Source organism: Phycomyces blakesleeanus (assembly GCF_001638985.1).
Source record: "Phycomyces blakesleeanus NRRL 1555(-) unplaced genomic scaffold PHYBLscaffold_4, whole genome shotgun sequence".
NCBI lineage: Eukaryota > Fungi > Mucoromycota > Mucoromycetes > Mucorales > Phycomycetaceae > Phycomyces > Phycomyces blakesleeanus.
In genome coordinates, this window is record NW_017265137.1 from 2,493,041 (window position 1) to 2,509,836 (window position 16,796).

Consider the following 16,796-nt stretch of genomic DNA (forward strand, 5'->3'; position numbering starts at 1 on the left):
GTAAATCCACCGACTGAAATAAAAAAGCCATACTTTATTTTACATCTTGGTAGCACACACAGATTTTAGATAGTAAGAATCCAAGATGCCGCACACCCTGTGCCAATCAAGATGGCAGATAGTTGAATTGCGTGTGGTTCGGATACAATATCTTTATCGGAACCACAGTTTCGGTGCTCATTCCAACCCCAAGCAAGCACTTGATGGCCTTGAATAGCAAGGGTGTGCTCCGACCCGCACGAAACGTGGGAAACGTTGCTTAGGTTTTTTAATTGGCTGTGGTTATTTCTACCCCACATGACTAATTGTCCTTGACAATCCAACGAAGCACTGTGGTGCCACCCAGCAGAGATGCTCACGATGGGGTTTTTATAGATTTCTGAGTTATCATGCCCTCCAACTTGTCCATATTTGTTAGATCCAAGTCCATGAACTGACCCGCTTTTACCAAGAAGAAGTGTATGTATATGCCCGCATGCTATTTGAGTGACAGGTTCGCCGGTTGGTATTTTTTGCGGAAGGTAAATATCCTTTGGCATCTTATTCAATGATCCAATCTGACCATGTCGTCCCCAACCCCACCCATAAACATTTCCTTGATTATCCAATGCAATAGCGTGACGCCAGCCGCAATCAACTTTGACGATATTTTCCATGGTTCCAATGCGTAAAAGACTATCAAAAGATCCACCTTCCTCAAGTTCGCCGTATTTAGCGGTGCCAAAACCATACACATATCCCTCTGTGCTCACAAGAAGCGTAAAAGACCAACCACAGGCAACATCACACCAGGTATGTTCACCGAATACAGCTGGTTCGTGGTAACGCACCCATTGAGATCCTAGCACTTCACCGTGCTCTGAGTCAAGTTCTCTCTGTCTTGCTTCTCCTTGTTGTCCTAGTCCAGACAACAAAACTCGGCCGCTTTGTAGTAAGACAGCAGAGTGATTGCCACCGCCTGTGACTTTGATGATCTTGTCATCAAATGGAATCCCATGGCATTCTTCAGGTACTTGTAAGTCTTTGCGATGGCCTACGCCCAGTTGTCCATTCCCATTAGATCCAAAAGCATACAATGGCATAGTCAGAGTACACGCTACATTAATATTTTCTTTTTTTTACTTGCTCTGAAGTTCGCGGAGTTATAACCAAATATGAATGATAGGAACAAGACACTTTTATTTAATGATTTGGGCACCTACTAGGGGACTTCAGGACCTTGATGTTTTTAAACTTTAATTTCGGCACTTTAATTACTTGGTTAATTGGCTAAAATCAATTGAGAAAATAGGAAAACTTAAAAATACCGGTTATCATTGGATATATATTAAACCTCAAACATTAAAGTTTCAATTTTTTTAATAGCTGCTGAACTCTCATTATTTTTAATTATGCTGCCACTCTAAGCAGTAAATTATAGGGTGCCCACAAGTTTTTATTTTTTCAAAAGACTATAAGAGCTTATATATATAATTTTTGAAGGGTCTGAATTTTAAGTTTAAGTAACTAAAGCTCGCTGCTTATGCAAAACAAGTAATTAAATATGTCTAACTGTTCAATGAAGCATCCACCATATCGGTTACACTTGAAAGCCAGTAGAGTTGCCCCTGGTACCGCCTCATTTTCTGGTCGTGACTTGTCCTCGGACCGCATTGAAGTGGCTTAGCCCCCTGGGCAAGAAGAAAACCTGTCAACAGGAACTGACTGGTTTAACGTCCATCGCCTCCCGACACTTCAAAGCATGATGATTGGAGCCTCCAGACGCATTGTGCTCAAGAGGTAGACAGGAGAATGCATTTTAAATTAAGAAAAAAAAGAATACTAATAGACTTTTTTAACAGCACTCTGGCCAGCATTCGTGTCAGCGCACCTTCAGCACGCTTGGTAAGTCCAACTTTGAGACAAAGAGAATGAGACTATTGAGACCCAGCTCTAGTTCTCTTCTGGATATGCAAGTGTCCTACAGACTCCCAAGCGCTCTCAATTGTTTGGTCTGATTACAAAGGCGTCCCAAAATAATGGCACACGCGCTGGAGGAGCTGCTTTGTTACATCATGCTAACGTCCGTAGCTATGCCACCAACACCGAAGACGCCATCCCCGCCGAAAAGTCGGAATCACTCCAGGTCCTCGAATCTGTCGAACCTACAAAGGCTGCCGAGGTTTCTAGTACTTCCGCTGGAGAGACATTGATGACTGACGCCACTAGCGCCCCTGCTCAAACCGCCTTGGATCAGATCGCACAGACTTCAAGCGAAAGCATTATCCAGACAGCTGCACAGTTGGGAGATTTCAAGGCAATGGGATTGTGCAATTTTACACCCGTAGGTGGACTTGAGGCTATGTTAGAGGCTATTCATGTATACAGTGGCCTTCCCTGGTGGGGATCCATTGCTGTAGCTACCATTGTTGTTCGTCTTGCACTTCTTCCTCTCATGATCAAGATCCAGCGCAACAATGCCAGACTTATGAATATCAATCCTGATGTGACTCGTATCATGGCTAACCTTAAGGCCGCTCAGGCACAGGGTGATTCAATGGCAACTGGAAAGTATACACACGAGATCCAGGATCTTTTCAAGAAGAACGAATGTCACCCTATGAAGTCCCTTGCTCTCCCCATTGTTCAGATGCCCGTCATGATTTCTTTCTTCATGGCCCTTAGAGCAATGGCAGAACTTCCTGTTCCTGGAATGCATGATGGTGGTATGCTGTGGTTCACCGATCTTGCTGACAAGGATCCCTACTATATTCTTCCTGTTGTCAGTGCTGCCGGTGTTATGGCCGTGTTGGAGGCTGGTACCGAGGCTGGTGCTGCTAACCCCCAGAGCAAGGGTATGAAGAACCTCTTCCGTGGTTTGACCGTTGTTATGGTTCCTTTTACCGCATGGATGCCAAGTGTAGGTTTAGGAGATAGACGTAACAGAGATTATGTATTTTACGAAGCTAATCCATTGTTGAATTCATAGGCTGTCTTTGTGTACTGGGTTACATCCAACGCCTTTTCTATTTTCCAGATTCTTGGTTTGAAGAACCAAAGCGTCAGAAATGTATTGAACATTCCTAAATTGGTAAAGCCTCCAGCAGAGCTCCAGAAAGACACCAAGGGTTTCTTTGAAAACTTTAAGGAGCAACAAGTTCTCCATGAGAAGTCTGAGAAGGAACGTGTTCTTCGTGAGCGTCAACAAGCAGCAGCCATGGCACGAAGAGCCTCCAAGCGCCGTTTCTAAACATAAACTGGAGTATAGTGCTTCCCCATTTTTTAATTGAAATAGATCCTTCTTAATTTACCATTTTCACAAAACAAAATAAAACTGTAGACATTCATTATACATGTATAAAACACATATATGAATCATAGTCATTATATATTAATAGCCGTTAACGTATATTTTCTCGCTAAATATTATATATATAATCTTATAAGAATAATCGACAGAACTCGAAAACTAATACACGCGCATGTATTAATGGTGTAAATCTGCTATATACAGCTTTAGATTTGCAGAGACTAGCCACAAAATAAAAACAATAGCTTATTATGTAGAATTCATATGTGCAGTTCTATTTACATTTATCTCATTAAGATATAATACATAATTGTTACGTAGTGCTAAGTAGCCTTGTTGAATATCATTTGGTGAAGAGGGACTCAACACGCAATAACTTAAATTAATGTTCATTACTCTACCCATCTGTTCAATCAACTGAATAAATTTTTAAATGTACGCGGTTACCAAATATTAAAGTTTTACTCAGGTACAACTGTTAATCCAACGGTTAATTCTACCTTTGATATTCCTCGAAATTCTTGTATCTTACAAGCTGTACTGTTAATCTATACTCTATACAACATTAAAATTCGTTATGTGTGTGGGTGCATTAATACATGTATTTTTTAATATAAAGTATGTTTAGCATATAATAAAAATATGCCGATAAATATCTTTTGCGCGCCAAAGAAAATCTCTCACTCACTCACTTTCACTTATATAAAATAAATTATGTACCTTATTACATAATGACACTTTGAATACTAGCAATAATAAGTCACGTACAAACATGCTTCATAGTGTATTGCCTTTAAAGTTTATTAAAGATACTACGAGTTTAATATCGAGAGTATCTTTCTCTTGGTTACCATCCAGAATAGTCAAAACTAACACCGACTGTCCGCCAAGAACAAAGACCGAATTATCGAAACTCTGAAGCACCGCTGCATGAACCAAGATATATTCCGCTAGAAATCAGTGACACAACTTCTGTTCCAGGAATGGAGCACAAGAGCTATACAAGGTCCGTGCCAGCAAAACCCAGGAGTACATTTGATTCTATTTTTTTTTTTATTTCTTACCTTAGACTCATACTCTTTATATAGACACTGATATTACTACTTGATACTTGTACTACATCAAAACAGTATGTAAAGTCAAAGTACTCTAAATAAATTTATGAAATTAGAATTAAATAGACCATATCGACGGCCATCATAATTTCTATAATCCACCAAATCAATCAAGAGTAAAGAAAAAACGTATTTAACTACCATAGACTAGCCTATCTAATTCTAGTTAACAACAATATCACATCCCTGAAAGTGTATCTTATTTAAACAGATGTCTATTATACTTTAAAGAATTACTTAAAAAAGTATCATTTTGTTACAAATGACAAATTAAATGCAGAAAATCAGCCATGTAAATTGTTATTGCGTGTGTAAGTAATCTAGTAGCACACATTGCGATCCAATATCTAAACGTTGTTTTATGTTGATTGCGGCAATGTTAATCAAAGCATCTATTTTTTTCACTCTAAAAAACTGTTATTAATGAAAATTGGATATTTGCATCACATAGCCATGTTTGATGCCAACCTTTCCTCAGGGAATACACCTAAAGAAAGATTGGAAATCCGTGATTTTCTTCTAGAACGTAAAACTGCCTGGCGTTTATTAATTTCAGTCAATGTCTGTTCTACAGCTAGGGGACAAATGTTCACGGAGACCTCGATATTCTCACCACAGATCCATGTTGTTTAAATGTCGAATAGTAAAACTTGTGTACCAAAAAAAAACCTTACTGTGGATTTCATATATTCTCATCATATATCACATAGTTATATTAAGTTAGTAGCTGTAATTATCCAAAAGAAATTATTATGAATTTCTTTATTTCTTGTAGCGTTTTATAATTTGAATCTTGTCATGCCTTATCTAATTAACAACAACAATTATGAGAAGACGAACATTTCTCTACAAACTAAGTACATCACAATCAGAATGTGGAAGGATATTAAAAACAAGTTCTTTGAAAAGGAAAGAGGCTACAGTAGGATCTTCAACAACAACAAAAAAGACATTCTATACAAAATATATTTCTTAAAATCTTGCATTGATTGATTAGATATTCATGCTACTTTATCGCCTCAAGTTTAAATAATACAACCTCTCGCCTAAAGATTCCCCTCTCCTGCCTTTTCTACCACTTCTTTTGTTTGTCAAAAGAATGAAATGTTGGTGCTTGTTTTTCAAAAGAGCACCAAGATAGTCCGTTTTGTTGTGTTTATGCTAGGATGAAAATGTATATATATTAAAAGAAAAGGTGGATTGATAAAGAGAAAGAGATTACAAAAAGGAATATATATATAAAAAAGGTAGAATTATTATTCTTTTTTCTTTTCTACTGTGAGAGGGATCCGCTCAAGAACTCCAATTTCCGGAGAACAGACTTGCGTTCCTCAGCAGACATGCTTTCCAAAATCTTTCCAAAACCATCAACAACGGCTTCCTTATCAACAGCACCCAGGGATGCAACGTGTTCTCTAAGAGCCTCGGATCTAAGCTTGCTGATGCGCTGCTTGATAAGCTCGGCACGCTTCTCGAACCACTCAGAGACCTGTTCATCGCCATTCTTCCAGTCCTCAACAAGGCTGTTGGTGTCAGCCAAGAACCACTGTTCAAGGTGAGAGCACATCTTGTTGCGCTCCATCTTACCCTTGGTGGCAGCAGAAATCTCGCGGATGGCGTACTCCTCAAAGAGGCGACGACGGACACGCCAGAAGAAGTACTTACGGGCATGGCGCCATTCGATGGGGCGGCGAATGACGTTCTTGGCAGACATACGGCCAACACGATCGTGAAGATCGGCAAACTGGACAGCAATCTGCTGGTACACGGGCATAAGCTCTTGCTCGCGGGCTTCCAAAAGACGCTTGGCATCCTCTTTCTTGTCTGCACTGGCCTCTTCGAACTCACGCTTGAGAGTAGCGTAACGCTCATCAAGACGAGCCATGGTAGCCAAAAGCTGGGGCTTTCTGTACTTGATCTCTACAATACCTTCGGGCTCAAGAACACCACCACGTGCGAGGTTGTCGGCATACATCTCCATCATGTCCTCATTGATGGTGGGGTCAACGACTACCCAAGCACCACCACGCAACTCACCGTTGGGGATAATGTAAACGAAAACGGGCTGCTTGTAGTTGGAGAGAGCATCAACAATCTGGGCACCATACTTGAGAACTTCGTGGTACATATCACGCTGACCACCAGAGAAACCACGCCAGTTGGCAAAGATCATCAAAGGAAGCTGCTCACCCTTGTTGAAATCGTTAATAGCCTGAGCAGTCTTGTAGGCAGAGTTGGGGTACCAGACACCACCAGCCTCCATGAAGACCTGTTCGGTAGAATCTGCGTTGGCAGGATCGGCAGGAACAATGTTCTCAACGGTACGAGACTCGACAGCAACAACACCCATGGGAATACCACCAAGACGAGCACGACCGACAACAACAGTACGAGCCCAGCCGCTCAGGGTTTCAACAAAAGAGTCGTGATCAAAGAAACCACTGAGCCACTTGCCGTTCTCCTGTTTACCGGCCAAGAACAGACGGGGGTCAGATGGACCCTTGGGGGGCATGTACTCAATCTCACGGTCAACGGGGTCAAGGCCAACACGCATCAGGACTGGGGCACCACGAACTTCAGGAACATAGGACAACCACTGAGCAATCTTTTCGATACCCTGCAAATCGTTCTCGGCAGTCAAGTGAGACACACCATTCTTGTACATGATCTGAGTACCACCCAACTGGAGGTTGGAAGTGTAGACTTCACGACCAAGAACCTTGTTGAGAGCGGGAGCACCGGTGAGGATAATGGGCTGACCTTCATTCTGAACGGTACGCTGACCAAGACGGACAAGGTAAGCACCAATACCAACAGAGCGACATGTCACAAGAGTGATGGTGAAAATATCATCGTAAGCACGGGAAGTAGCACCAGCAATGCGGCCGGATCCACGCAAGTTCTCAACACCAATACCATCCATCTGACCAATAATATCGGTAATCTTCATACGCTTCTCACCCTCTTCTTCGATTTCCTCAACCAAAACACTCTCGAGCTGGTTGGTCTGCTTGAGCAAGATGTACTCCTTGGGAGACAGGTAGAGGTACTTGAAGCCAGCAGAGGGGTTGGCATTATCCTTCCAGGCGGCTCTGAACTGGCCGATGAGTTCGTCAGCAAGACCGATACGGGCACCAGAGTTGGCAGAAAGGTAGATGCGGGGAAGACCCAATTCACGAGCCAATTCGGAAGCCTTGAAGAAGACAGTATCTTCCTCTACACCGAAAGAACCGATCTTGAAAGTGATGTCGTTAGCAATAGCAATTACACGACGACCGCGGGGGTACTCTGGTGTACGGAGGGTGAGGATCCAGGCGACCATACCAACGGTGTTAGTTCCGGGTGCGCGGTCGATCTCCTGCAGAACCTCGTCCTCGTCCAATACAAGCTCCTTGGCTTCAACGACCTGGCTGGGGCACTTGAGGTTGCTGTCCTTCTTGATGGCAAGAGCCCACTGGTTGTGAAGGGCCTGACGGAAGAGTTCGGGGAAGTCATACACGTAAGTAGTACCCATAAGATGAGCCTTGTAACGGCGAGGCTGGAGCCACTCCTTGGTAGGGTAAGGTGTGGAAAGAGACTGCATGTGCATGGCACCGGGGATCTTGCCAACAGACTTGAGGACCCATCCGTTCTTCTCGGTCTTGACTTCCTGGTAGACATCCATCTTCAAGATAAAACCAGAAACGTTGTCGACAGTGAAACGCAGAGGAATGATAGGAGCATCAGGACGCTTAGACTGGATGTTGAAACGGATTTCAGCACCTGTCACACGGAGCTTCCAGAGACGCTTGCCATGGCGGTCGATAAAGTCCTTAAGAGCGTGCTGGACCTCATCAGCTTCAATAGCAAATGTGGGGATGAAGTTGATAAACAAGTGGTTGCAGTCAGAGTTCTTGTATTCGTGGCTAACAATCTCAAGAGTATCAAGAATGTCGTTCAACAGACGGTCACTCTCAGAGATAAGATAATCAGCAGTGCGCATCGAGTTCTTGACACGGCCAGGACGGACGAGAGCACGGATAAAGAATCGGCAGTCAGAGGGGTTTTCCTTGGCAACAGCATAGTAGACATGCATCTGTCTGTTCTCGATGAAACAAGGCTTGATCTCGAAGTTAGACAAACGAGTAAGTTCAAGCTGGTAAGCCATAGCAGGCTCAATGTGGCGAATAGTCTCATCCTCAGTGTAGTTCTCGCGCTCACGGAAGGTGTAGTAGTCGGGCCACTGGTTGGGACGGCACACGACCACAGAAAGACGGCGCAAATGAGCCTTGCGGAATTCAGCAGTGTGGCGGCGGATAAGCTCGGCAACCTTAGGGCGCCAGTAGGCATCATCCTTGTTTACATCGCTGTAGACGGCTACATTGAGAATGTTCTCCATGCGCTCTTCCTTGGGACCGGAACGCTTCAACATGGGAGGCAAAGGCTCTTCCTCGAAAGCGGTGAGGATACGGGGCAGCTCAGCCTCAAGGTCTTCGAGTGACTTGCAAGCAGTCATAGCACCTGTACGGATAGGCTCTTCCTCGGTCTTGTTCAACAAGAAGGTCAAGTCAGAGTAAGAGGCCACACGCTGGTCAGAGTTCAAACCGTGACCGGCAGTCTGGAGCAAGAATTTCCAGGCAACAATATAAGGTTGACGCTCGAGGTTATAAGCAACATCGAGAATCTTGTAAGCGTGGTAAGAACGACGGCAGTAAACCTCAATAGCAGCAAGAGCAATATAAGGATCATCATAGTAAAAGAAGTTAGGAAGAACATCGAACACGTTGAACTTGGTGTCAATAAGATCCTTGAAGACATCCAAGCTGGGGGTTCTGTATTCAACACCGCCACCATAAACACTCTCGGTTACAGAGCTCTTGAGAATCTGGAGCATCTGACCCTGGCGTTCCTCGTACGAGGGCAACTGGCACAAAATAAGGAACTCACGTGCTCTGAGGGCAACCTTTTGTGTAGCACGACTGTCGATCTCGGAAAGACGCTTGAGAATGGGTACAAAGTACTTGTCAATGGCACCGCCGGTGGCTGAGGCAGGACCAACGATATCCAAAAGCATAAGGATAAGGTTGTTCTTGACGTTAACCTTGGTGTGGGAAAGGATGATGCTAAGAATCTTCTCAAGATCGTCCTTGTTCTGGTCACGGAGGGACAGAATGACTTCTTCCTCACGCTGCTGGGTGCTGAAAAGAATCTCGACGTCGTAGTACTTCTCCATGAGCTCAACGTAGACAGAGTACTCGTACTGCTTCAATCCGTGGCTGTATCTCTCAAACACGGTTGTCAATGGCTCAGTAGCGGTCTTGTAAGCGTTGACTTCAGAATGGGTAGTAATGTTATCACGAGCAAAGTTCTCGACAATCTTCTGTAATTCGACTGCAGGGAACTCCTTCTTGGCCTCTGCGCTAGAGGCCTGGAGAGCCTGGAGGGCTTGTTCAAGACGCTGGGGGATACGACCAGAAAGGACAGACATAGTCTGGGTCATGTCAGAGTAAGGCAACTCAGGGTTACGCAAGATGTCAGTGAGATCCTTGACAACGGTTTGGGCAAGAGCCTGGTTGTCATAACCCTGGAGGATGTACTCGAGGATGTGCTTGGTGTCTTGGAAACGCTGGATAGGCTTGTCACCGCTGATATAAGGGGGGCCAAAGACGGGAACCTGGCCAGTGAAGGGCAGGGCGTGCTTGACACGGCTGGGATCATCCAAAGACAGAATACCGATGATATCACCAGCCTCGAGGGTAGCACCGACCTGCTTGATAAACTGAATGTGGCCGTCCTCACCAGCCACAAGGGGCATGTACATCTTCATGACCTCAATCTCTGCATAGGCCTCACCGGCCTTGACGTGATCACCGTTCTCCAACAACAGACTGACAAGCTTACCGGGCGAAGGACTTCTAAGCTGAGTGGGGTCGCTCTCCTTCTCAAGAAGACAGGTCTTGCCATCGATCATGAGACGAGTGGCCTGGACTTCTTCACGAGAGTATGTGGTGTGGGACTTTCCGCCGATAGATACAAGCAAACCGCCATCAGAAAGGTCTCTAACGCCGACCTGGGTCTTTGTGCCGTTAAGGTAAAGGGTGTAGATGGAGGGTGCCGAGTGAGTGACGGTGAAGTTGTAGCGGACGTTCTCGTAGATGAAATCAACCGAGAATACAGTCTTGAGAGTGCCCTTTCCTGGGACCTGACCCTTCTCGAGACACTGCTTGTACTGCTGCCAGCATTCTTGGGAAGCGGAATGGGCTTTTGTGACGGCACCACAGAAGACTGCGAGCATACAATCGGGACGTTCTGCGGTGAGCTTCTTGGTGATCAGCATATCGAGCCATCCGGTGTTGATTGTGTTCTCCTCGAAATCGGGGGTCTCCAAAAGACGGATAATGTACTCAACAGTTGTTCTAAAGTCACCACGGATAGAAAGCTCTTTGAGTGCAATAACCATGTTTTTGCGAGCCTGCTGACGGTTTTCACCATAGGCGAAGATGTGACCGAACTGAGAATCGGCATACTCGTGCAGACCACCGGCAGATACAACAGAAAAGTAACCCCAGACGTTTGTGCTTGATCTAAAGTTAAGTTCCTGCATGATACCTGAAGAAGGCTTGAAGCCAGCATCTGGGTTCTCAGCTGTGATACGGACAGCAATGACGTGACCCTTGGGAACAGGACGACGGGTGCTCTGGAGAGAGGTTGGGCTAGAGAACTCGAAATCGATCTCGGATCCACTGTTGGGCTGAACGCCATAGAGAACACGGATATCCTTGATTCTGTGGAGAGGGATACCCATTGCAATCTGGAGCTGGGCAGCAGGCAGGTTGACGCCTGAGACCATTTCAGTTGTAGGATGCTCGACCTGGAGACGGGGGTTCAATTCGAGGAAGTAGAACTGCTCGTCGTGGTGGCTGTAGAGGTACTCGACAGTACCTGCAGACACGTAACCGACCAATTTGGCGAGACGGACTGCAGCCTTTTCCATCTGCTCAAAGACGTCGGGCTTGGCGATTGTTACTGGTGCTTCTTCGATAATCTTCTGGTGACGGCGCTGGACAGAGCAATCACGACCGAACAAACTGATGGCGTTACCGTACTGATCAGCCAACAACTGGACTTCCAAGTGACGTGCGTTACCGGCCAACTTCATGATGAAAATGGGGGAGCCTGGGATTTCACCCTGAACCTGGGCAAAGCACTGTTTGAAAGTTTCGGGACCGTCGACCTTACGGATACCCTTGCCACCACCACCCTCTGAAGCCTTGATCATGATTGGGTAGCCAATCTTATCTGCTGCAACCAGACCCTCTTCGGCTGTCTTTACACAAGCACTGGCATATGCTTCTGGGGGTACGACTACGTGTCCATTGGCATCCGCAACAGTATCTGTTACACCGTCGCCACTCCAACCCATGGTAGGTACGTTTGCGGATTGTGCGACAATGGTTGATGAAATCTTGTCACCCAAAGAGCGCATTGCAGATGCTGGAGGACCGATAAAGACACACTTGTATTTCGATGTTGCCAACATATCAGGTAAGCGTGGGTTTTCTGAAGCATGGCCCCTTTTTGGATACAAGAGCTCGTATAAGTCATTCTTGTATTGTACTCACAAACAGAAACACAAACACAAACACAAACAATACACACTATACAATATACACTATAGACACAATTCACGCACTTTATATATTTGTTTTTAAATCCGTCTATTTTAACTATAATGTTTTACTCACCAGCCAGCCCAAACAGCATGTACACCTGTACGTTCTGCGATATCAACAATTAAATCGACATTTGCGTAGTTGTTGTTGTTGGAACCGCCAGGTACTTCGACGTAGTTGTCGGCCATACGAATATATTCTGCGTTTGCCTTGAGATCTTCAGGGGTTGCCATGACAGTGAACTCAATGGCGCGTTCATCACCGAATGTCTCATAAGCCCATTTGCGGACTGATCGGATCTCTTTCATAGCAGCCATGCCGTTATTGGCAATCAGCACTTTGCTGATCACTGTGTGTCCCTCAGAAGCCACGACAAAATCTCGAACGGCTCCCTGTGCTGCCTTTTCCACTGAGTTACCACCTATATGTTTATGAAAGAATTAGTTTTGATTTTGTTTATTTGAAAGGAATCTTACCAAGAAATTGGGGTGGTACGCTGCTATGTTCAACCATGATGTGTTATGTGAAAATATATATATATAAAAGTGTATACTTTTGAAAGTATGTATTAAAGAGAAAAAAAGGTAGGGTTATAGGGGGAGGAAGGGAAGGATGGCTCGAGTGTAGATTTATGTAGATCGAGTTTAGTCTCCGCAATAAAGGCTAAAGCACAAAAGCTTTTTAGGAGAAGTAAAAAAAAAGTTCCCGCCGACAAAAGGAAGAAGAGGTGAAAAAGAAGTGCTCAGGAGCAAGTAGCTTGGAATGTTTTCTTAGCTTTGAGCAAAGAAGAGGGGGGGAGGGAGAAGTGGCTTCTGGGATGCAATGTGACTATGTATTGTTTGTCGGGGTGGAGTGTATAACCCCAACAAGCGGGTTTGTCTTTGGTGGTCGAAAAAGGGGAGCCCGCTTTTCTTTGGACTTTGCCTTAGGGCCAGCCAAAACCCAGTATTTTGGGGGGGAATGCTATTTTTTATTTTTATTATTATTATTTGAAATTAGAGAAGCTCTTTGGGGCATTGCATTGTTGCTTTTATTTTTATTTTATTTTAATACTTTGTTTTTTTATACATGCACGATAATGAGCCAAATTCATGTATAAATTTTCAAACCAAAAGAAAACAGTACAATTGCACTCTTTTAAACCTTTTAGGATAAACAGCTGCCATCAAAAAAATATGACTAAATAAACACATCTGCAGATCCAGCGTACAAGGGGGAAGAGGAATATCAATTATACTATAGGTCTACCAGTCGTCTCTTTATGAATCTTTTTTATCTGTATTGATGTATAATGTGTATGTAGGTCTGTACTTGTATGATTATGTGCTTGTTCGTGTGCTTGTTCATGTATGTGTTTATGTGCGTGTATATGTGCGTGTATATGTGTGTGTATATGTGCGTATCTTTGGTGCAACATTATGTCAACCAACAATCGGTTGCGCATGTTTTGTGCTATGAACTATCCAAAGGATAGAAAATTGATAAAACATCAAATATGAAACACAACGCCCACCGACCCACCCACAAATAGGCGGAGTCAACACACGCCAGAAACCCCCCCCCCCCCCTTGAAAACAATAAGCCATTTTGTGCCACAGCCACCGTAACATCCGAGGGGCGACTAATCCGTATTTTTGAAGATTATCTAATAAATTCCTTGTATATATTTTTATCTTTAACAAGGGCTTGTTCTTTAATATCTCGATTATTTTCTAATGTTCAACCTTGGTTATCAAAAAAAAATTAATTGATCGTGGCTTTTGGCTTATTCTCTACATTCATTTGACTCCAGCCCAAAAGAATCAAACAGAAATGTTACAAAATATGAAGAAACCTTGCTTGTTGTTCTTTACTTGAGATAGCACATTAAAAAACCCAATTTAGGTTACATCTTCTTTTTTTTTGGGTAATATACATGTATTATAGATTTATAGTACAATTGATATGCTTCTTTTGAATATACATATGCTATTAAGTGAAGTACAAAATATTATTGAGAATTGTGCTCAACAATAATTATCGATAACATGAGATACTTTTCTGGCTCAAAGAATAAACCAAAAGAGTTCAAAATAACGAGATTAATAAAGATAATGGGAAGAACCCTTTCTCTATCATTTTACTCGCCACTCGGCATTGATTTAACCTGTTACTTTATATATATATTTTTAATTAAAAAAAATCCCATTTACCAACCTCCATCGGGCGTGGAGAAAGAAAGATTATGAATCCGATACTCTTGTTGTATATCTGTATTATTATTTAATTTAATTTCCCTGCTTCTTCACCGAGATCGAGATTTGAGATTGAACCGAGATAAGCCAAAAGAAAGAACGAAAGAAAATAATAATAATAATAATAATCTTTTTGTTGGCTTTTTTTTTCTTCAATACTTACTTGCTCTTCACTTACTAAGTAGATTGTAAGGTTTATTTCGATGGTAATTAAGCGCAGATAAGCCTCAAGTAAGTATAACTGAAATACAAAATAAATAAAGAAAGGAAGGAAGATTTGAAATCAAAATGCATTTGAGTTTATATGATAACTTTGTCCATGTTGGCTTTGTTATAGTTCATTTCATGCCAACAACAAACCAAAAAGAGAGCTTCTTTTAACATTGATATCAAAAGGTTTTGTGTGTGTGTGTTGAATTGCTCATTAGACTCAACAAATGGGTTATTTTGGGGCATTTTTAATTTTGATTTTTTTTTATTTCCATTTCTTTATTAAGTGATTAAAGTGTCCTAGGCTATCCATTTAGTGATTATGTTTCTTTCTTTCATTTTTTGGGGTAGTGTTTATATGAATATTAAAGACTAATTGATACACAGTACAAGAAATCATGCTGCTTTCTTTATCCCTGGCTCTTTACTGTGTATCGTTATTGGTAATAATAATATACAAGATAAGAGGATTTGTAAAGGTCTTGAATTCTTTCTTGCTAGTGTAAACATGTAGAATTGGGTTGATTGAAAGGTGGGGGAAATGTTACTGATTGAGAATCATACATATGTCTTTAAAATTCTCTTGTTTTTTCTGTTTTTTTCTTTCTTCCTTTAAATTGTTTAATATTGGACTACAAACGCATAGGCACATATATTTTATATATATATATATATAATATTTATAATGAGCATGTAGTACACATTTACTAATTATCCGGATAATAAACTTAGCACAAATATATACATTTTGTATTATATAAATCCCAAAATAAAAGGTACAGATTTATATTTTACTTAAAGATTTCTTTGTCATTTTACTCCAAATCAGAAAGCTTGAGCCTCTATTCGATTACAGTTAATATCATTTATCGTTCAAACCAGCACAATAAGGATTCATTGATAGATTTTTGTACGTGAATTTTAAATAAAAATAAAAATAAAATTAAAATTAAAAATTAAGAGGGGTTGATACAATTGGGGATGGTGTTGTTTTTTTTTACCTTTCAGATACAGTCAGCGTCTTCTCTATTTTGATCAGCCGTTGACTGTGTATTTGAATAAATAATAAATGTCAAAGCTTATCTTTTGAATGTAATCTTTTTATAAAAAGAAGTATAAAGAAGAAGTAATCTTAGGAGTAGATTTATAGATTTCAAAAGCCACTCGCATAATCAAGAATAAGGCTACAATGGACCCAATAACGCATTTCATTTCATTTCACTTCATTTCATTGCCTTGTTGAATGCTTATAAATATAAATATAGATTTAAATATAATAAAATATAGCCGGTATTATTAGCACATTTTGGCGTCTTTGTTGAATATTTGATGAGCAATATATATACACTTCTTAAGATATGGATAAAAAAGAATTGTACTGCAAGGCAACAAAGAAAATTACTTATCACTAGCCTTTATAAAAGCAACATCTTTTGCCTTTTACTCTTATTCTTGTAGTTGATTTATAGCATCTTTGTCTATGTTTACAAGCCCTGTTTATTATCAATCATCTCCTCACAGTAAGAATAAAACACCCAAACCCACCATTCATTCAATGGACCTTCCTCAACCCTCTGGTTACGAGCATCACCAAGCCCATCATTACCAAAGCCCTAGCCCATCATTTCCTGTCTTGCTCTCCCCACCAATCCTTCAGTCAACCGCAGCTACCACTACTTATGACCGGACTTGTTCAGGATGGCCTACAAAATACCAAATTTCTTTACCACCTCTTTCTCATGTATTGCTCAATACTCAATCAGACAGTCTGGCACCAATCATGTCAACACACTCTCCCTCTCCAATCGAACATAAACTGCCGTTTGTCAGCACAGCTTTAACTGAAGCTGATCGCAAGTCAGGCTCAGGCTCATGCTCAGGAGGTCTCGAACCTCAAACTAGTAGCACTAGTAACACATGCGTTACCTCTTCAAATCGTCACACGATCGCACACACTGCGCAAACATTTTCTTGCATGAGTCTATCTTCAGATCGTCGCCAGGGTTACAAGTCAAAGGCTGAAATTGAGGAAGATGAGCTGCCCAGAGCCAAACGGCCATTGTTGTTTGTAGAGGACGTCAAGCAGCCCGTAATCTCAAAACCTCGATGGCAAGATTCGGAGCGTCTGGTATTACTTGAGGCCATTGTACATGACAAGGCACTTGATGATCTTTCGACATTTAGATGGGATTGGATCTCATTGACAGTCGGCAAAGCCAAACCAGCTTGTAAAGAGCAATGGCTATGTGACGTTTTACCTGCCCTTCTCCAAAAACCTTCATCCTCTTTAGAATAG

General features: G+C 42.2%; 4 protein-coding genes across 4 annotated transcripts; 2 read left to right on the forward strand and 2 right to left on the reverse strand.

The window, feature by feature from the left end:
* Positions 1-65: 65 nt before the first annotated feature.
* PHYBLDRAFT_108731 (hypothetical protein) lies at positions 66-1,082 on the reverse strand (the record flags this gene model as incomplete). The annotated part of the gene is made up of 1 exon (XM_018428062.1): positions 66-1,082. One exon carries the CDS (start codon positions 1,080-1,082, stop codon positions 66-68), a length of 1,017 nt encoding a protein of 338 aa, XP_018296010.1.
* A 663-nt stretch (positions 1,083-1,745) lies between these two features.
* PHYBLDRAFT_79179 (hypothetical protein) lies at positions 1,746-3,330 on the forward strand. Its single transcript, XM_018443439.1, has 4 exons — positions 1,746-1,779; positions 1,842-1,884; positions 1,937-2,899; positions 2,969-3,330. The coding sequence occupies exons 3-4, from the start codon at positions 2,192-2,194 to the stop codon at positions 3,227-3,229; spliced, it is 969 nt and encodes a 322-aa protein (XP_018296011.1). The 5' UTR covers positions 1,746-1,779; positions 1,842-1,884; positions 1,937-2,191; the 3' UTR covers positions 3,230-3,330.
* A 2,022-nt stretch (positions 3,331-5,352) lies between these two features.
* Positions 5,353-12,569, reverse strand: PHYBLDRAFT_180066 (hypothetical protein; the record flags this gene model as incomplete). Its single annotated transcript, XM_018438258.1, has 3 exons — positions 5,353-11,957; positions 12,129-12,477; positions 12,533-12,569. 3 exons carry the CDS (start codon positions 12,567-12,569, stop codon positions 5,678-5,680), a joined length of 6,666 nt encoding a protein of 2,221 aa, XP_018296012.1. The 3' UTR covers positions 5,353-5,677.
* Positions 12,570-16,055: 3,486 nt separating this feature from the next.
* On the forward strand, positions 16,056-16,796 carry PHYBLDRAFT_141831 (hypothetical protein; the record flags this gene model as incomplete). The annotated part of the gene is made up of 1 exon (XM_018430681.1): positions 16,056-16,796. The coding sequence occupies one exon, from the start codon at positions 16,056-16,058 to the stop codon at positions 16,794-16,796; it is 741 nt and encodes a 246-aa protein (XP_018296013.1).